Source organism: Cajanus cajan, chromosome 4, assembly GCF_000230855.2.
Source record: "Cajanus cajan strain Asha chromosome 4, NIPB_CcT2T_4, whole genome shotgun sequence".
Classification (NCBI taxonomy): Eukaryota; Viridiplantae; Streptophyta; class Magnoliopsida; order Fabales; family Fabaceae; genus Cajanus; species Cajanus cajan.
The window spans coordinates 67,150,254-67,171,497 of NC_138520.1; the positions used below are offsets into that span (position 1 = coordinate 67,150,254).

The window sequence follows — 21,244 nt, forward strand, 5'->3', positions numbered from 1 at the left end:
TCTTTCATAAATGTACTACCTCCTTCAAATAAATAAATAAATAAAAAGAGGTCTTTGAAGTACTTGAGATTATTTTCTTGTTCCAGTTTTGTTTTTCCAATTCAATAAAGAATTCCTAGTTTCTCTTCGACAATTTTTTTGGTTCTATCAGTCTCTTCTAACATGAAATACATGTGATGATGATTTAGGCAGATATGTAAGTGAGGGATAAAAATTTAGTATTGCTAGACTCGTGGCAAGAGCGACTCGGGGGACCAGGTGGTAAATATCCACAGTACTTTTGGGCATATGAGGAATTAAAGGCAAGTATGCAGTTGTCTACTCAATAAGATTTCTTGAATGGTTTTTATCCATCTCTATATTGACAGTTGCACGTTTAGGGTTTAGGGTTTAGGGTTTTAGGGTTTAGAATTTAGGATTTAGTGGGATGCTAGATTTTCAAATTATATTCACGTGACATTTGTGGATATTATGTAATTGATGATCCATTTGGTCCATTTTATTTTTAAGGATGAGATTTGGCTTTTACAAATTTTAAGAAGACACTTTTTACTCTTTTTTTAACATCTATACAAATTTGTATTTTGTAACTAAATTTAGCACCTGAAAATTATTTGCATAAGTCTAATTTGATCTTGAAAATCTTTTGCGACAAATCGGTGAATTTTAAGGGTTCGCATACTTTTTTCCATCAAAACCTGGGTGTGAGAATTGTCCCCTTGCAAAAGTCAATCATCGTCATCCAGTTTGTTTTAAATTTACATTTTAGCTACAGGATAGAAAATTGCAATGATATATGTACGCTGTAGTCACATCTGAGTATTAATTCAATGTCCAGTAGATCATATCATCATAATACTGTATTGGGTCATATAATTGCAGCCAACAGCGTTCACCAGATGCAGCTTCAATATTTACACCTCCTAGCCATCCAAATTTAATAAATATCCAAGCTGGATATGGGGATGCCAAGCACAACAGAGATAGAAAGCTCAAGGTAAACTCAACCTTTGTTTTCCTGCTCACTTTAGCTTCCTCTTGCCCTTTGTGTCACAGAGCTTCAATTGCTACCAAATTTGCATTTTAGCTAACATTCATTGAAATACTTAGTTTGTCATGTTTGGAGTCCTTGCAACAAGCTTTGGACCTTCTAAGTGAATTGTTACAGGCTGAGTCCTAGTGATCGTGCGGTAAGTTAAACTGTATCGCTTGGCCTTCTTGAATCATCCTTGCCACAAAGTAAAATGATTAAATGCTTGGTTATTATGCTTTGTAGGCCGTAAAAGATGAAGTCAACATTGATCTTGTTGATCGCAGTAGGACAAACCAGAAAAAATTGATGCAGATGCTAACCACTGGATTAGCTCCACTCAGCTATTCCATGTGGCATATACCCAAACTCTGTCCATAGCTATGTTGAATAATCTTTGATATCATCGTGGTTTTGACATAGGGATGAGGAGCTTCTTGGATAAGGCCTCAAATTAAATGTTAGTGTTCAAAGTTTGCTTGCAAGACATGATGCAATTGCTTCTGGTACTCCATTTCCAATTCAAGAGGCATTTCAGCGCTCATGGTTATGGAAACACGTTTTTTCTTTTCAATCATACTTGCATATGACATTAGGAAGCATAACTTACCTAAAAAATGCTAGTTTAGAAGAATGTCTATTGCATACATTAAGATCTGTTCATTTCATAAAGCATTTATTTGCATTTTTATACTTAACACTTGTATGTTATTTCATTCTATCCTATCCTATATTTTCAAGCACCATTCTTTATTATAAGCCCTTTATTTCTTTTATCATAGAATTCCCTGTAAGTTTGTATATCTACATGTATTGTTCTATTATGTCAGTAATTTTTTATTCAGTATTTTCAGTATGAAAAAAAGCTGTGTTGTCATCAGCATAGATACTAACGCAGGCATCTGCAGCAAGTAATACTTGGTATGGATGGAAATTGAGGCATTTTACAGAACCAATTTTCTGGGCCATTAGGGTAGGGTAGTATCGAATGGTGCCAAATTGATCGCCCTCCAGGCTAAATACTGTAGGAAACCAAGAATGTAACATAATTGCATCATCCACTTATCAAATTCATAGATCATAATCACTGAATGTCTACCAAGATCTAAGAATTATAAGTCATTGAAGAAAAAAAACATGAAACTAGCAACATGTTCTTTTACCTTTCCTTGGTCTAATCCAGGTTGAAAGCCAATCCCTACAACTTTTTCTACTCTGTGTATGAGGCCTTAATCCACAGACGAGCCTAAGAAGCAGCATTGTCATTAGTGATTACAGAGTCAGAGGCATCTAAATCTACCTAAGGTGTATACTTTTACGATAAAACTTAATATAGTATTCATCAAGGAAAAGTCTAAATATTCATATGCATGAAGGTAACCATGTCGAAACATAGAAGCTGACAAATAACGTTGCTCAATTCAATCACATCAATAAAGAGAACCAATAAGCATGTCCTTATTTGCATCATGATGGTAGAAATTCATCTGCCGTGCTTACATTTCAGGTGTTCTGACATCATAAAGTCTAACAGAACCGTCAACGAAACCAGCTGCAAAATGTCCACCATGAACTTGAGATGCAGCCTGAAATACATAGTAAAATTTGTTTATAAATCAAAGGATAAAATGTTTGTAAAGAATTCCTTTGTTTCTTGCATACAGATTGAATAAAACAATACTGTAAGCAAATAACACCAGATCTGTTCAAAGATATGCTAGCAAACAACCAAGGAGTTGTCCAGCTCAGAGATCTTTAACCCCTTCTAAAAACAAACTACATAATGAAATATACAATAAACTATATGAAAGTGTACTGTCATACCCCCCCCCCCCCCTCACCCCCAAATGATCTCCTGTGTTTCATAGTTCTTAAAAGAAAATTGTATAACATATTATGCTCCATAGTTCTTCAAAGGTCATATGTGAAGTTCAAAGCATGTCATTATGACACTGCAAAGCATTGTGGCTCTGAACCAAGGTTATCGATGGCGGATAACGGTCTATGGCGGTGAGGCCAAAAATCCTTTATAACTCTATGGCGGATGCCATGGCGGCCTATGGCGGACGTCATGGCGGACAAAAAAAAATTAATAATAAAAATATTTATATATATTATATACAAAGAAAATAGCAAAACAATAAATAACAAGTAACAAAACTAAATTAAAAGCAACATAATATCAACTTAAATACTTAAATATCATAACAACAATACCATAATTCATTAAGTCTCATAACATAATTGATTAAAACACAACAAAAAACATAGAAAAACAAGAGTACAAGAAGCATTTTGCTAATCTAATCATCCTTCTCATCATCATCATTCTCCTCCTCTTCCTCAATATAATCATTCTCTTCATAAAATAGGAACAATAATAAAATAGGAACTCAATATTATTTTAGAATTTATAAAAAAAATAGAAATTTAAATTGACCCAATTAGTAGAAGAATTAAGATTAAAAAAATTCTTGTTGCAGATGCAGCAACCAACTCATTAAAAATGAAGAAAGGATTCAAAGGAGTAGGAAAAAAATAAAGGAAAAAGGAGGATTAAAACTGGAGAAAAAAAAAACTGTTAGGTTTTAACTCGCCGGAGTTGCTCGCCGGAGTTGTTCACCGGAGTGCAAGACCACCACGATTCAGGTCGCCGGCCAAAAACGTGACCAAGGGGTGGTGGGCGACGGTGAACGACAGTGATCAAAGATGGTTTCGAATTTCATAGGTCCTATTCATGCCCGCGTTGTGGTTCAGGTCGTCGAAGCCGTGGACCACCGCGGTTCAGGTCGCCGGTCAGAGAGATGACCGGCGAGTGGTGGGCGACGGCAGAGGAACGTCATCGGAGACTGGTTGAAGGTAGATGAGCTGCGTTTGGGTGGGTGGCTGTCGTGGCTTCTCATTCTTCAACCCTAAAACCATTAGGGCATACTTGTTGGGCCTAGTTTGAAGCCCAAAACTGGCCCCAGACCCGTTACGTCCGCTATCACCTTTATAGCGTTATGGGTCAAAACGGAAATGGCGGCCGCCATGCCGAAAATGGCGGACGGCGCCACAAAACGCCATTTTGCAGATGGCGAATGGCGGCGAGGCCCAAAACCGCCCCGCCATACCGTTATAGCGGCGTTATAACGGTTTTTTGATAACCTTGCTCTGAACTACTTTTTGCAGTAAACTCCACAATCTGAAACAGACCTTTCAAGTTCATCTTTCTGTTGTGTTCCCTTCAATGACTTTTGACCATTAAAATATATTAATGAATATCTTTAATTTTGAGCATTTATATTGGTCTAATATGAATTATTTAATGTCTATGACAAGACCTTAGAATAGTCAAAATCCCATTACCCATAATCATGGTTGTCAAACTCGCGAGTCAATTCGTAAACTCGTACGAGTCTACGAGTCTAGGGTAGCAAAACGAGTTAACTCACTCATAGACTCGTTTTTTGGTAGACTCGGGTAGACTCGGTCTGACTCGTGTAGACTCGGTCAGAATCGCGAGTTTGAGATCGAGTCCACGAGTCTGGTTAGTTTTTTTTTTTCACCCCTAAATGGCCCAAAACGACGTCGTTTTGCCTAGGGTTAGTAAGTGAGAAAGCATTTTTCCCTTCGCGCGACATGCCTCCACCATTCTCACGTTTCTGATCTGGTTTTTCTCCCTCCGCAACGTTCGAACACTGATCTCCGCCGCTACGAACCCGCATCTCTGCCGCTACGAACGCCGCCGCAATCAAACGCCCCTGCATACGAACGCCGCCGCAATCAAACGCCCCCTGCATACGAACGCCGCCGCTATCAAACGCCCCTGCATACGAACGCGCGTCCTCTTGCTGGGAAGGACGCGGGTCTATTTTCTCTCCCTCCGCCGCATCTCTGCCGCATACGACCGCGTCTGTCTTCGTGAGTCACTCTAACATTTTTTGATTTTTTGGTCTGTTAGTGTTATTCACAATTCACATACCATTTTCAGAGCAAGATGTCTGAAACCGGTGGTGGCTCAAAGTCTTCACATACCATTGATTTTTTGGTTGTTTATGTATGGTTAAGATTTGTATTATGACATTTTATTGTTGTTATTTGACTTATTTCAGACAGGAGAACAATTTGCACATCGCATGATTCACTCAGCAAGTAGAAAATTTTGAAACAAACTTGCAACAAGCAAATCCTGTCTGAACAGTCTCTGAAAAAGATCTGCAGGACAAAATAAATTATCAATATAAGATAAAATGATATCAACTAAAAATGCTTGCTATATAACTGGAGTTAAGGAAAAACACCATGGTAATTTAGCAAGTCAGCAGAAGGATGGGGGTTGAGACCTACCATAAGGAAGAACATTCCAGGCAATTGTATTAGTTACTGCTGTAAAGATCCAATTCAACTCACCCAGAAGTGTCTTTCGGTCATTTGGGCGGCCAGGGATCTTGTCTACAAGTGAATAATCAAGTGACTCGCAAAATAAGGAACGAGTACAAAACCTAGAGACAAATTACATCACCAAAAAAGTATTAATAGCCATTTAACTGATATAACTTATCACCACTTAAAAGTTTAGGAATTAGATAAAATGAAAAGAGTTAAGTTAGTAACGAAAATGTAGGTGTAAAGCATAAAATCAACTAAATAGTAAAAACCATCTTTATCACAGGAGAAAATGAATATTAGATAAAAGTAGTTAACTAAGGGTTCAATATGGAAAACATACTGCGAGGCAAAAGATTGGGTAGGTAAATTACAACTCACGTTACAAAAGTGTGCATGGCTATGCGAAATGCTTTAAAAATCCATGCATACTGGTATTATGTTTAAAATAATCAGTATAACAAGGTACATTAAACCTTTGAGTGTTTAATATATAAAACCTTCTGAACAGCATAAACTAAGCAGGTATTAATGAGAGAAGCTTCACCATCGCAATGCCATCTTTATAGGTGTTGTAAGGCAAGATGTAAACACATCAGCCAGGAATTCTGCACTCTGAGGCAAAGTCTCGTGTGCTTCACATGCTGCAAGCAGAATGCAATCCCTTTGGGACACAGAGGAGTTGGAAGCACTCCATTTATGAAGCTTATCAATAACAAGTCCAGCAACAAATTTGGCAGTCAAAATTACATACAAGACAAAATCAGTACCAATATATTTTCAGTTTTCTTTATACAGTATATAATAACACACTAACACAGTTTTGAGCAGATACCTCAATGAAGGAATTTACAATCAACCCAGCCGCAGAGCAATCAAAAACATAAATTGATGGGGTCTTCAGCCACGAATCGAGTTCATTGATAGCTAAGGGGATATACTGCGTGTAACTCTGAACAAGATATGACGAAGAATGAGAATAAGAATGTCATGAAGCTCTTTTCATCATGATATTGTAACTGAGGTCATTTTACTCAATAGGAATCCATGGTATCTAGTAGCCAGAATTAAACTAATCAGGAGCATTAAAATTTTCCCTTTTCCAGTATAATAATATAATCAACTCTAGCTCTCATCCACAGAACAATCTGCCCCTATTTTTTATTGTTATTTCATGCCTTTCATTTTATGATTATTTAATATATCCCTCCCCATCTATATTGTGCTTGTTGAAGAAAACAAGAGCAAAATAAGCAGTATAACAAGTAAAATGGTTAAAATACATTGTACTCATCATGCTTGGGCTAAAATATCTCTCTTAGAATTTGGCCTTAGGGCCTAACTAAACCTTCAAATTCGGATGATACTGTGAGGACAGCCCAAGCTTTATAAATTCTAATTAAGCCATATCTTTAGTTGATGTAGAGGACTAAACCACCACCCTTTGAAGTTGCAATTAAGGCATCTCTCAAAGCGGCCACAACTAAGGCACGTAAGGAATGACTGCAGCTACAGTGGCTTTCCAACATATTCATTACCATTTCCATCCCATACATCAGCGATCCAATTTTCCTTCTATTCTTGGATTTTACACATTTTAATAATCACTAATTTTCTATTCACCCATTTTCATATTTTACATATTTTTCAACACAGCATATTTGTAAGAGGTGGCAATCTATCTATACACACACACTTCCTAGTCAACTTGTCCTACATTGTCAGTATGAAGAAAACAACATTTGATTTATCAAATAACTCTCTTTAAGAACAAAAAAGAAAGAACATTGACCTTATTGAAGACCCAAATTTCACCATTGGGAGTTGACTTCGGCACAACATGCCCATTGTAATGAAATAAAACTCTTTCTGACTTTGCATATCTACGACTCGTGGTGCAAAGCTTCTTCACCTCATCCACTGTCAGATCAAGTTGACATTTATAGCAGGCCTGAAAACATGTCAACAAGGTTAACTGAAAATCAATTTCAAAGGTAACATGAAAATGAGGTTAGCTTGCTAAACATTGCCACCTTTGGTTGCCAACTGTCATACTGACTGCTCAAAGTTTTTCCAATTGATTCCAATGCCTTTTGTGGTGCCATAGAAAAAGGATCTGCAGCATTGAAACAGGTAAGATCAAAAGCTGTTCGCACCATAACCATTGTTGCAAGCATACTTCACAAGGACTCTACATAATCAATTCATCTCATTTTTGGTTCACCAAGCCACAATTAACTCTAAATAATTTGGCTGGGGATCTAAAAGTTAATGGTGTCGAAAAAGTTGAACAAAACAAGAATGAATCAAAGAGTCCAACCATAAGAAATAAATGCAGAACAGCACACTACATGTTTTACTGCAAAAAAAATAAAAATAAAAAATAAAAACACACACACATTTTACAATTGCTTTGGATTGATAGCAATACGAACATGTAAAAACAAACAGTTAATAACCAAAATACGTATATAATATTATTAAGAAACGCAAGGTTATTTCCAAACATTTAGAGAACAAAAAGGTGCAAAAAACACTCAAATCCATCAAGTAACTAAAGAGTACAGACCACATAAAACAAAAAATTAAAATACACGAGATTAGAAAGGTAACAAGAGACCTATCCAGCACTCCATTCTGGCACAAGGGGATATCTTTATTACATCTGGTGGATCAACACTAATGTTTAAACATAATACTAGAGCTACACATCCTGTCTTCATCTCCTCCACAAAATTAGGAGTCAAAACAGAGCATTCTTCTTGCCAAAGATACAATATATAAACATCTTTAAGAAACAGTCATTAGAACATGTTAGAGGGAAAAAAACAGATACTTTGAATGAAAATTATTCTGATTAGGAAAAAAAAATGTGAAAAGTCAGTATAACTAACAAAATCCTTTGTAAAGGTAGATTACTAATAAAGAAATCCTTAATCAATGGGGAGAAAAATTATCTTTTAGATGATATGAGCCCACCCCAAGACCCCTCAACCCAAAAAAAGAACCAATGGTGAAAAAAATAAAAGAAAAATAAACCATAGCACTTAAAACAGTCATTCTAGCCAATCAATGTCACCATAAAGCCATTGTGATTCACAACATTTCTCACTTCGTCATGTTAAGTTATTCAAATGCAGAAAGAAATATGATGTTTTACTGAGGTGAAATGGAGAACAATCTCATTCTTCCTATTTCAATCTCAAGTTAAATTCAGTATGGTACTAAGACATTTCAAAAAAATTAAATGTCAGTCAGCCAGAGTATATGGAACTTCCATGCAACCAACAATTGCAGAACATTAACTGTGAGAAACATAGAGAGGAAGATGACAACTCTAACATTACATTTTCTTCTTTTGATGTGTCAAATTTTGATGTGAATCCAACTGGGAAAAAAAAAATTGATTCCAGCCTAGATAGATCCGTAAAATGAATCCATCCCTCTAGGTTCATATCAAAAGAATCCTCAATTTTTTTGCAAAAAAACAATCGCACTATTTGTAAAAAGGAAGAGCACCGAAGAGAATAATTAAAGATCATTGGCAATAGAAAACTACTAAAACAAAATTTCTAGTGGATACAATCAGACTAGGCGGAAGTGAGATTTGCTTATTTCACGTTTTTAATGAGAGTTGGAATTTAAATAACCAGTTTTCACAAAAAGAAAAAACATATATAGTTAAGTTTACATGCTTATATTTCTAATCTACCTCCGTCAAGGGTCAACCAACTTCCAACCCATTGCAAATGGAAGAAGCTAGCAACCTCCAATTCATCTAAACAACCTACTTCCTAATGCGAACTACCAGGGTTTACACAAGACCTATTACCCTAAAGACGCAAATGAAAACAATATTTCCCCCACCTCCGTTCAGAAATCACTAATTCAGTCTAGCAAAGTCAAGGATAATTTATCCATTTCATGGTTGGCTCTTTCGCCTAACAAGAACTCCACAAACACCAAGTTCAGAATTAATAGAAGAAAACTCCCGCATTGCAAGTATCATGCTTATTGAGATCAGAGATCTGCTAAAGTATAAAGTGCATTCCAGAGGGTAAAGTAAAAAGCTGTGTTAAAACCCACGGATATCACAAAACTTTACTCTTTGCACTAACTCACTGAATTACGGCTCAGCATTTTACTTTTTGCACTTGAGAGGATTCAAGCCCATCTTGGAAAAATGTTCATGTTCAACAGGTCAAAGGTTTTACATCCTCAAAATGTCGTTAATAAGTAATAACATTACAAAAGCATTCACCACTGGCACCACTGCATTGACCTAAACGCCCTTTCCAAACCCCTTTTACGCAGAACACGTGGCACAGGATTCACACTACTTTCCACTGGCACAGTAAATCAAATCGCAAAGCATCGATTGAACACAGCGAAATTCAGATAACAAGGTTAACATTTAACAACCGAATCAAACTCTCCAGTGACTGAAATTGAAACTCACCCTGTCCTTAGGTCGCCACTTGGAGACTAGGCCGCTGCCGGAGGAGCCAGCGGGGACGGCGGGCTCGAAGGCGTCATGGCGGAGCTCGCAGATGAAATTGAAACTCACCCTGTCCTTAGGTCGCCACTTGGAGACTAGGCCGCTGCCGGAGGAGCCAGCGGGGACGGCGGGCTCGAAGGCGTCATGGCGGAGCTCGCAGAGGACGACGGTCTGCGGCAGATACGCCATGCTGGTGGCGGCATTACCGGTGTAGTTGCCGCAGCTACTGGCGATGGCGGCTTCGGAGTCGCGGCGGTTGGCGAAGTCGGCGTCGTCATTGGTGGTGGCGGCGGCGGCGGAGGAGGAGGAGGAGGAGGAGGTAGAATCGTCGTGGTGGCTCTGGCTGGGAACGCCGGGAACGGTGGATTGGGAAAAGCGAGAGGCCATGAAATCTCCCAATGCCATCCAAATCGGAAACCCTCCTCGGTGATCGTCCATGGAATAGCAGAGGGTTTTGACGTGGCGAGAACCCTACGTTTTCGCAGAGCCAGGAATGTGAAGATGGTGATTGTCACAGCATATTTGTGACACTTAGTAATACATGATATATACATTTTATTTCTTCCCAGTTTTATGTGATAGATGATAAGTTGTAATTTGTGAACCCATGTTTCAGGGGTGATTGATCATTGGGGCAGTTGCCCAACTTAATTACGTAAATGGGGTTACTTTTAAACAATATATACTTTTGGAACACTTTTTAACAGTAGCAATGGACCTTAACGATATCAGTGACACGTGGCATTTTTATAATTTATAGCGACACAAAACAGTTCTATTGAAGTCATTATAGCTTACAGTGTCAAATATTTAATATAAAAAAAATAATTTTACTATAAGTAAATAATTTTAAAAAAAATAATTTGTGAAAGTGGCATTATAGCCTATAGCGACACTGTGTCGCTATAGCCCATAGCGCCACCCAATTAAAAATTAAAAATGATAAAAAAAAGAAAAATATATATATAACATAAAGAAAAAAAAAATAGAAAAGATAATTATATAAATATAAATTTATATGAAAATCATAAAATAAATTAAAATCTGGAAAAAAATTAATTAAGTTAATAATTTAAAAAAAAAAGTGTCAGCGTCCATAGCAATACTACTTTTTTTTTCATTTTTTTTAATTACGTATTTTGGTTTAGTATTTTTTAATTAACATATAAAAAAATTATTAATACACTTAAACAATAAAAAGAAATAAAATTACTTGAACTATAAATATATAAAATAAAATTTATATTAAACAAATATATAAAAATAAAAATAAAAACATCAAAAAGAGTGGCGTTATGATCTATAGTGACACCGTGTCGCTATAGGCTATAGCGACACCGTGTCGCTATAGGCTATAGCGCCACTTTTATAAATATTTAAATAGATAAAAAGAAAAAAAAAACATGTATAAAATAAATAAATTACAGAAATAATAAATTTATAAATATAAATTTATATGAAATTGATAATATAAATTAAAATTTGAAAAAAAGAAACTAAGTTAATAATTTTAAAAAAATAATTTATTGGAATTAAATAAATTTTTGTAAAATAATTTACTGGAATGTTGAGTATATAATAATTTTTAACAGATATATTTTATTTAAAAATTTTGTATAGTGTATAATAAAAAATGAAAAAAATAAATTTTTTCTAGGGACAGAATTTATTTATATAAATGGAAATAATAAAAAACACAAAAAAAAATGAATTACAAAATAATTTTTAGAAAAAAAAATTAGTACAGTAAATCTGGAGAGAAAAAAACCCAATATCCCAAAAAAATGAAAATTTTGAAAAAAAAAAAAAAAAAAATCGGTGTCCCTATGGGCTATAGCGACACAATGTCGCTATGGCCCATAGCGACACTAGCTTTTTTTTTCAAAATTCTCGTTTTTTTTTTACCTAGAGTGGCTATGGCCCATAGCGACATCAGCCTTTTTTTTTTGTTTTTAGTTTTTCATTTTTTTCTAGTTCAGTTTTTTTTTTTTTCAAAATTTTTGTTTCTTTTGTTTATTGGGTCATTTTTTTCTCCATATTTATTTTACCAAAAAAAATTTTAAATTTATTTTGTAATTCATTTTTTTGTGTTTTTTTACATTTTTTCCCTTCACTTATTTTTTGCCCAATTTTTTTAAATTTACATATAAAAAAATTATTAATACACTTAAACAATAAATTTTCTTTAAACTACACAATTAATTATTTTTAACTAAATTTATTAACAAATTACTGAAAATATATTTTTAATTATATTAAATAAAATACTGAAAATATAAATTTAATTAAATTTGTTTATTTATGTACTTATTTAATTAAAAATATAAAAATTAAGTTTTTAAAATGAAATGTTAATATTTAAAAAACAAATAATATACAAAAATGGTGTCGCTGCTGATAGCGACACCTATTTTTCCATTTTTTACGTTTGTTTTTTATTTACTTATTTTTTCCATAGTTTTTTTAAAATTTAACATAATATAATATAATTTTATTTAAATTATTCAGTTTGTTTACTTTTAATTAAAAATATAAAAACGAAAAATTAAAAATAAAACGTAATTATTTGCAAAAAAAAAAATTCAAACGCTTGGCGCTATGGTCCATAGCTATAATGTGTCGCTATGGCCCATAGCGACACTGTGTCGCTATGGTCCATAGCGCCTCTCTTAAAAAATACATAAAATTTAATTTAAAATTACATTTTTAAAAAACTTAATTTTATTTTTATAAATATATAATAAATAACTCAGTTTATTATTTTTATTTTACATTTCTATTATTTTTGTTTTTTTCTTTTTTTCTTTTTTTTCTTCTTCAGCTACTGTCGCAGTAGAGAAGGCGACGCCGACCAGCGATCTTCTTATGGGCCCTGATTGGACCATGAACATCAAAATATGTGATTCCATCAATTCTAATCATTGGTAATCTTCAACTGCAAGAAAAGATAGCATATCAATTTCGGTGCTATGTTTTCTTTTATTTTATTTTGAGGGGTTGACTTTGATCAACTGCCACATGCTTATCATGTTTATGCTTTTCAATATCATGTTTGTTGCTCTTGTTATCGGATAAAATTTGGGGGCTCAGGTCGTTGTTTTCTGTTAATATTATTTTGAAGTTTTTTTTTTTTTTTTTTGTGATGAAATGGATGGGGAGATTGTATTATTTGGAAACTGCTTATTCTCTTTCGCTGATTGAATTAATTTCTTTCCATTTTTTTAATAAATTTTTTCATGCATGATTGTTGGCCTCAAAATTGAACAATAATTTCTGCTCAATTTCCTGTTAGAAAACCAGGGTTCATTGTTAGCAGTACAACCTTGTTTGTGAACTTTCTCTTGTACACCTTCAATAGAGTCTCTGGGAAATTTAGACTGTTCTTTTGACCGAATATTTGATGAATACCGCATGTTGAATTTTTCAGGCAGCCAAAAGATGTGGTAAAAGCTGTGAAGAAGAGATTACAACATAGGAGCTCTAGAGTTCAATTACTTGCTCTCACGGTACTTTGTTGGCACTGGTCTTTGGTCTAACCTTTTAATATTCGCCTCAAGTACTTTGTACTTTGTGGTTGTGTCCTCCTTCTTGGATTGCTTAATTTTCCTATTCATTTGTTTGGAACTTGATTTATGGTTTCTTGTTGTCTACTCCCCAGCTTCTGGAGACAATGGTGAAGAACTGTGGTGATTATGTGCACTTTCAGATTGCTGAGCGGAACTTATTAGAGGAGATGATCAAAATCGTAAGGAAGAAGGTAAATTGGTGTTAGTTGGAAGCGTAAGATGTGTTTCTGATTTAATTTGTGTATTTGGTGCTTGAAAGAAGTTGTTATTGCATTCTTTGTGGATATTTGTTGTCATAAACAAGCTCAGATCATTATGAATATACGTCCGTCGTATTGTTTAGAGGGAGAATTCCCGTAGAATCTAAACAAATTTTATATCTGTTGCAGTTTTACTGTTAGAAAAAATGATTAGTTATTGCATCTTCTTAAATAAGTAATCCATTCAGCCATTTGATTCAGCTGTCAAATCTGTTCGTTCATTGTTCTACCTTTTTGGTGCACAAACTCAACCAAAATGTTTAGTTGTTGGCTCCCTTTCAGTCGTTGCTAATGTCTTTTATATTAATAAAATTATAAGTTCAAGCCTCAAAAGAAAGAAAATATTTAGTAGATAATGTTGTTTATCAAGTTATTGACTCTGTCATATGCACTTGCAATCCTTTTTGTAGTGTTGAAATCATTGTTGTTTCTCTCTGCTGAACTGGCATGCTAGGGACTATTATGGAAAGTGGTTGGTATCAAAGTTCATTGCTAACATGAAGATTTAATGTACTATAATATTATTGATTCTGATGGTGTAATTGTTTTAACTGCACTTTGCCTGATTAAATTTATATTCAAACCAAGTCCAGTGGCTACTGCTGTACATCATTAATGACCAGTATGTTCTAGTGACCACCGGAGAGTTCACTTAGGCTATGATCCTAGATTAGATTGGTTACAAGATCATGGGGACAAAACTATCTGTATGTTGAATGTCTCTTGGTTGTATTTCTCTCTTGATAAAATGTTATAATGTTGAGTTGATGATGCCCTTAGGATTTGTTAGTTAACCCTAAATGTTATTAATGTTAAGTTGAACAAATGGACCCATCCATATTTTGATAGGCAAATATTAAGATTGTTATGATAGTGAAACAATGGAAGAAGGAAACCCACGTAAAAGCACTACCTCCTTAAAAAAAAATGGGTCTCTGGAGTACTTGAGATTATTTTCTTGTTCCAGTTATGTTTTCCCAATTCAATGAAGAATTCATATTTTGTCTTCAACAATTTTGTTGGGTTCTATCTGTCTCATCTAACGTGAAATACATGTGATGATGATTTAGGCAGATATGCAAGTGAGGGATAAAATTTTAGTGTTGCTGGACTCATGGCAAGAGGCATTCGGGGGACCAGGTGGTAAATATCCTCAGTACTTTTGGGCATATGAGGAATTAAGGGTAAGTATGCTGTTGTCTACTCAATAATAAGATTTCTTGAATGGTTTTTATCCATCTCTATATTGATGGTTGCACGTGCAAACTGGGATGCTTGATTTTCAAAATCATATTCACTTGACATTTGTGGATATTATGTAATTGATAGTCCATTCTGTCCATTTTATTTTTAAGGACGAGATTTGACTTTTACAAATTTTAAGAAGACACTTTTTACTTTTTTTTTCTGTAACATGTATACAAATTTGTATTTTGCTACTAAATTTGGCACCTTAAAAGTATTTGTATAAATATTTTGCACAGAAGTCTTATGTTCTTGAAAAACTTTTGTGACAAACCGTTGAATTTTATGGTTCACATACTTTTTCCAATCAAAACCTGGATGTGAGAATTGTCCCCTGGCAAAAGCCAACCAGCATCATTTGTTTTAAATTTACATTTTAATTACAGGAAGATTGCATTGATATCTGTAACCCATAGTCACATCTGACTAATAATTCAATGATCATCTCATCAGATCATTTCATCATAATATTGTGTTGGATCATATATTTGCAGCGAACTGGAGTAGTTTTTCCAAAGCGTTCACCAGATGCAGCTCCAATATTTACACCACCTCCTACCCATCCAAATTTAAGAAATATGCAAGCTGGATATGGGATGCCTAGCACTTCATCAAAAACACTTGATGAAACCATGGCAACAGAGATAGAAAGCTTAAGGTGAACTCAAACTTTTTTTTCATGCTCACTTTTGATTCCTCTTGCCCTTTGTGTCACAGAACTTCAATTGCTACCAAATTTGCATTTTTGCTAACTTTCCTTGAAATACTTAGTTTTTCAAGTTTGGAGTCCATGCAACATGTTTTGGACCCTTTGAGTGACATGTTACAGGCTGTGAATCCTAGTGATCGGGCGGTAAGTTAAACTGTATTGCTTGGCCTTCTTGAATCATCCTTACTACCAAATAAAATGATTAAATGTATGGTTATTATGCTTTGTAGGCTGTAAGAGACGAAGTCATTATTGATCTTGTTGATCGCTGTCGGACAAACCAGAAAAAATTGATGCAGATGCTAACAACAACTGGGTTAGTTCCACTCAGCTATTCCATGTGGCATATTCCCAGATATATGTTTATTACTTTGTGATGTCTGTCCAGTTATGTTGAATAATCTTTGATATCATCATGGTTTTGTCATAGGGATGAGGATCTTCTTGGAAGAGGCCTCGAATTAAATGATAGTATTCAAAGTTTGCTTGCAAGGCATGATGCAATTGCTTCTGGTACTTCATTTCCAATTCAAGGTGCAAGTTCCAGCACTGTGTCAACTGAAGTTCACTCTAGTGTCGATCAATCTGATGTAAAGAGCTCCAGCCCTGTCGAGTCTGCTTCGACACCTAAAGCTAGCTCTTCAGCCATAGTCTTTACTGAAAACAGGAGCCAGAGTGATGAAGAGGAAGAAGATGAATTTGCGCAGCAAGCTCGGAGGTCACTTAGAACTGATACTATATCTTAAATTGATATTTCAGTGCTCATGGTTTTGGAAACACGTTTTTTCTTTTCAATCATACTTGCATATGACATTAGGAAGTATAACTTAACTAAAAATACTACTAGTTTAGAATGTCTGTTGTATGCATTTAGATCTGTAACATCTGTTCATTGCATAAAGCATTTCTTTTCATTTTTATACTTAACATTTTTATGCTATTTCATTGTACCTATATTTTCAAGCACAAATCTTTATTTTAAGCCCTTAATTATTTTATCGAGAATTTCATGTGAATTTGTATGTCAACATGTATTGCAGGTCATGAGTAATGAAATTGTTCTATTATGACAGTAAATTTTTCTTCAATATTGAACTCTTTACTACTATTACTGGCATTCTAAGGCACAGCCAGTAACTTCAAAAGATGCTACAACTGGATCCAGTGAAAATTCTGGGTCAACTCCAAATGTGCCAGACCCCTCAACCTCAGTCCCATCCAATGCCTTAGTTCTTTCTGACCCACCTGCTCCAATTAGCGCTGCAAAGGACCAGGACATTATTGACTTACTGAGTATCACATTGTCAATGTCACCGTCGTCACAGACAACTTATGAACCACCGCCACAGACAACTTATGAACCATCTCCACAGACAACTTATGAACCATCAGGCTCTAGCCAAGGCATTCATCAGAGACCCGTTCCATCTGGAACAGAAGGGTATTCTTATGCTTCCCAAACATATCCGGGAAATTTGGCATACAACAGTTACGTTGTTCCTTGGGCTCAAACTCAACCTAAGTCAGAATTTCAAACCCAGCCTCAACAACAGACGTATCAATCTCAACAACAGACGTTTCAATCTCAATCCCAACCTCCAACCCCACCCTCAGCTCGACAATTACATACGCATTATGAATCCAAACAAGCACCGCTTCATCAATCGACCCATCCACAGTCTGAACCATTGCAATCACAACCCCCAGGTGCATTGCAACCACAACCTCAACATCATCAATATAGCCCTCCTCAACAGCATTTGCAACCTCCTAATGAACCCCAACCACTACAGTATCAGCCACAGCACCAACCACCACAGTCTCAACCCCAGCTTCAGTTACAGTATCAGCACCAACCTGCGCATGCTCAGCAACCTCAATCGCAACCGAATCAACATGTTCAATATCCTTCGAGATATCCTCCCCCACCATTGGCTGCTACACCTGGATATGCCAACTATCAAAACCACTCAACTGCTACAAATGTGATTTCATCTCCTCAAGGCAGCACAACAGCATCTTATACATCTGCACCAGGGGTTAGGCCTTCTGGAGTGAGGAACCCAACAAGTGCAACTGGACAAAGGCCTTTCGTTCCGTCTTACAGGTTATTTGAAGATCTGAATGTTTTTGGAAACACAGATGGAAGGGTAAAGATGACCAGCAGTGGCACATCATCCAGCTTGTCAGGGTCAATGGGACCTGGCATGGTTGGGGGGCGCAAGTGAAGTTTTTATTCATGTGTAAAAATGTGTTGATATGCTGTAAAAAATGGGACCAGCAGTATTATTAGCTTCTCATTTGCATCTTATGTAAGTTCTTTAGATTGATACTAGTGCTCCTTCCTATTTGAGTAGATCATAAAGTCATTAGTTTGAGTGTTACCTCAGACGACACAAGACTTTGAACATTCTTTCATGTAAGGTTTTCTGGTAGTGCTTCTCTTTCTGGTGTTCATTGATCGCTGACCACTATAAATGGCACTTAAAATGCAGACACGGGCCAACGTCATTACTTTTAGTTATCAAGAACATACACCTAACATGTAGTTATATCAGACAAATCCGTACTTATTGGTACGTCTGATGCAAATTTTGAACAACACGGCCAAATTTGGATTCATTGCATCGAAATAATGTATGTAAATTGAATTCTGGATTGTGTCAGAAAAATAATATTAAATCAAGTCGTATTCAAAAGTCACCGCATGACAGCATGTTTGCATAATTCTTAAGTATTACAATATTTGATTTTTATTAAGATCGAACAACTAATTGTTCGCCGTCATAGTTTTCTCCCTTAAGCATAAGTATTTTATTAATAGATTAATACTTTGTAATTGCCTATAAAAAGGCAGCGAATGTATTGTAAGAAGAATGTATCATTTTGAGGGAAGCAAAGTGAATCTTACTGAGTTATAGAATAAATACTCTACCTCTCTCAATTTTGTTCCGCTACGTGAATGTGTGTGAATTAGTTGTTGTCCTAGTGATAACAATTGGCATTAGAGTTTGAGAGTCTGGTAGTAATGTGAGTGAAAAAAATATTTTGATTGTGTGTGGAATAACAAGATTCTCACTTTGCCAAAAAAAAAATATATATAATTATGTTTTTAAGAAATATGATCACCAATTACAATGTTATTTAGTCTCGTACTAAATTAGTTGAGAAGTTAAATTTTATTTATTGTGAAACTTTGATGACTACACATTTGAGAGCTATAGTATTTGGAGTTTTGTTGAACCAGGATTAGAAGGAGTTGATGATATTGTTAGGAGGAGAGACCAGTTGGCGCTATCACAGATTTACCAAGGAGTAGATTATTCTTTTTTTGGCCAAATTGCAAATGTCAAAACTCCTAAAAAAGTATGAAATATTTTGAAGTTATCATATAAAGGAGTAAAGAAGGCTTAGAAATCCAAGCTGTAATCTCTACGAAGGGAATATGAAAGATATGAAATGTCAAATTCTAAATCCATTAAAGAATATTTTCATGTGTTACAAATGTCGTTAATAAGATGAAAGTGTATGGAGAAAATATTTTTGATAGTAAAGTGGTGGAGAAAATTCTTTGGATGATCTCGATGAAGTTTGATCATGTGGTGACAACTACAATAATTGAGTCCCACGACATAGACATCATGACTATAGTAGAGTTGCAGAGAAACATTGAAAGTCGTGTAAGCAAAATCTTGGGAAAGACATAAAAAGGAAATGAAGAATCGTTAAAAAGTCAAGTGAATCTCAACAATGTAGCTAAAATATGTCAAAGCGTAAAAAGTAGATGTCATAATAATTACAACAATGGAGAAAGAGGACGAGGAAAATTTAGAGGTAAGGACGTCAAAATTTCACAAGGATGAGATAATAATTTTGTATCATTCAACTAAGGAAGAGGTGGAAATAATTTTGACTCTACCAACCGATGAAGAGGATATAGTAATAACTACCAACAAAAACCAAATTTTAATTACTTCTAATGTGGAATGTTTGAGCGTAGAGTTACAAATTGTAGATTTAAATAATAGGCAAATGTAACAGAAAGTCATGAAAATATTAATGAGAGTTCTTATAATGTACAAAGTTTATTTTTAACAAATACATTTTTTGAGGATGGAAAAATTTGGTATCAGAATACTGGATGTAGTAATCATATGTGTGAAAAAAATGATTTATTTTCTTCTCTAAATGAAATAGTAAAATCTATTGTAAAATTTGGAAACAACATAAACATTCATATTTAGGGGAAAGGCTAAATTGCTATAAAATTGAAAAATGGTTCATAAAATTTTATCTCTAATGTTTTCTATGCTCTTGGTATTCATCACAATTTGTTGAGTATGGAACAACAATCAAACAAAGGTTACAACATGCAAATTCATCATGGATATTGCATGTTGATAGACAAAAATGAAAGATTTATTGCTAAGGTAAAGAAGGCTCCCAATCATCTATTCCCTTTGAAAATTTGTCATGAAAAGTTCTTTTTCTTGAGTTCTGTTATTCCTAATGATAATTGGTTATGGCATATACACTTTGGACACTTTCATTTTTTTGGATTAAATTATTTATCAAGAAAAAAATGTTTCTGGCTTGCCTGTTGTGAATATTCCTAATTAGAGCTGTCAAAACGTGCCAGTCTGGCCCATGTAGGCTGGCCCACCTTGACCCACTTTAAAAATGAGTCAACCCAACTCAGTCCACTTTTAATTTTTTTAGAAATTTTATAGCCCGGCCCGGCCCACCACGGGTTGGTGGGTCATACGGTTCAGCCCACCAACCCACCAAAAAATTAAAAAAAAATTACCAACAAAATTCAAAATTTTAAATTAATTATAAATTAACATAATAGTCATAAAATTATAATAGCCATAAGTCATAACTTATCATACAAAATTAAATACAAATCATAATAAAAGTCCAAAATAAAAGATTTCAATGTCCCATCATACAAAATTAACTACAAATCATAATCAAAGTCCAACTCCAAAATAAAAAAGTTTTAATATCTCATTATACAAAATTAATTACAAACCATAATCAAAGTCCAAACTTCAAAATAAAAGGTTTCAATGTTTTATCATACAAAAGTTTTGCAAAATAAACTTAATTAGAGTCTTGCACGGAAATGTCAATAACAATTTCTTCTCTTTGCATATCCACTTTATCTCCGTCTACAAATAGGAAAAAAAAAGTGTTAGGATGAGCTATTGTAAAAATAAATAAAAAAATTTTCATTTTAAAAATGACCTAATTCTTCAAAACCATGTAACCAGTTTTGGGTTAGAATGAGTAACTCTACATTTTCAAGAAGAATGGTAGAGCAATACTTAGTTAGCATCGGAGACCTAAGGCTAAAAGCAAATTCACTAGCAACTATAGTGATTGGAATACTCAACACATCATAAGCTATTTGAGAGAGGTTTGGATAACGATCGTGACGATCCTTCCAATAAGCTAACACATCTAACTTTTCATGAAACTTTGGATCAAGATTTTCTTCCTCCAAATATAGATCTAATTCAGATTTTCCATTATCAAAAGCATTTTGACTTAAATAATCAACAT

At 34.7% G+C, this 21,244-nt stretch overlaps 2 protein-coding genes and 1 long non-coding RNA gene across 5 annotated transcripts; 2 read left to right on the forward strand and 1 right to left on the reverse strand.

The window, feature by feature from the left end:
• Positions 1-595: 595 nt before the first annotated feature.
• LOC109788425 (regulatory-associated protein of TOR 1) lies at positions 596-10,528 on the reverse strand. 3 transcript variants are annotated; one of them, XR_003802986.2, is made up of 10 exons: positions 9,858-10,527; positions 8,019-8,121; positions 7,432-7,514; positions 7,191-7,349; positions 6,234-6,350; positions 5,946-6,103; positions 5,423-5,514; positions 2,531-2,616; positions 2,194-2,276; positions 596-2,052 (listed from the first exon to the last, which is right to left on the reverse strand). XR_003802986.2 is itself a non-coding variant. In XM_029269250.2 (8 exons), exons 1-8 carry the CDS (start codon positions 10,332-10,334, stop codon positions 5,154-5,156), a joined length of 1,326 nt encoding a protein of 441 aa, XP_029125083.2. In that variant the 5' UTR covers positions 10,335-10,528; the 3' UTR covers positions 4,494-5,153. The 3 variants fall into 3 exon arrangements, 1 of the variants encoding a protein (XP_029125083.2); XR_003802985.2 differs by having other exon boundaries at positions 5,360-5,514; XM_029269250.2 differs by lacking the exons at positions 596-2,052; positions 2,194-2,276; positions 2,531-2,616 and adding an exon at positions 4,494-5,227 and having other exon boundaries at positions 5,360-5,514; positions 9,858-10,528.
• Positions 843-3,320, forward strand: LOC114915110 (uncharacterized). The gene is made up of 2 exons (XR_014433328.1): positions 843-1,190; positions 1,277-3,320. It is a non-coding gene; the product is annotated as an uncharacterized LOC114915110 (long non-coding RNA).
• Positions 10,529-12,520: 1,992 nt separating the features above from the next.
• LOC109788426 (TOM1-like protein 6) lies at positions 12,521-18,133 on the forward strand. Its single transcript, XM_083073744.1, has 10 exons — positions 12,521-12,549; positions 12,650-12,820; positions 13,324-13,402; positions 13,555-13,653; positions 14,793-14,906; positions 15,462-15,625; positions 15,739-15,820; positions 15,907-15,992; positions 16,107-16,393; positions 16,790-18,133. The coding sequence occupies exons 1-10, from the start codon at positions 12,521-12,523 to the stop codon at positions 17,902-17,904; spliced, it is 2,226 nt and encodes a 741-aa protein (XP_082929870.1). The 3' UTR covers positions 17,905-18,133.
• The last annotated feature ends 3,111 nt before the right edge of the window (positions 18,134-21,244 follow it).

Coding starts and splice junctions, on each gene's coding strand:
- LOC109788426 (XM_083073744.1), top strand. CDS start 12,521: ATGGCCCATAGCGACACTGTGTCGCTATG. Junction 12,821..13,323: donor TCCATCAATTCTAATCATTG/GTAATCTTCAAC, acceptor TGAATTTTTCAG/GCAGCCAAAAGATGTGGTAA. Junction 13,654..14,792: donor TCAAAATCGTAAGGAAGAAG/GTAAATTGGTGT, acceptor ATGATGATTTAG/GCAGATATGCAAGTGAGGGA.
- LOC109788425 (XM_029269250.2), bottom strand. CDS start 10,334: ATGGACGATCACCGAGGAGGGTTTCCGATTTGGATGGCATTGGGAGAT. Junction 6,351..7,190: donor AAATTTGGGTCTTCAATAAG/GTCAATGTTCTT, acceptor TATCTTGTTCAG/AGTTACACGCAGTATATCCC. Junction 5,515..5,945: donor ATAAAGATGGCATTGCGATG/GTGAAGCTTCTC, acceptor ATTTGTCTCTAG/GTTTTGTACTCGTTCCTTAT.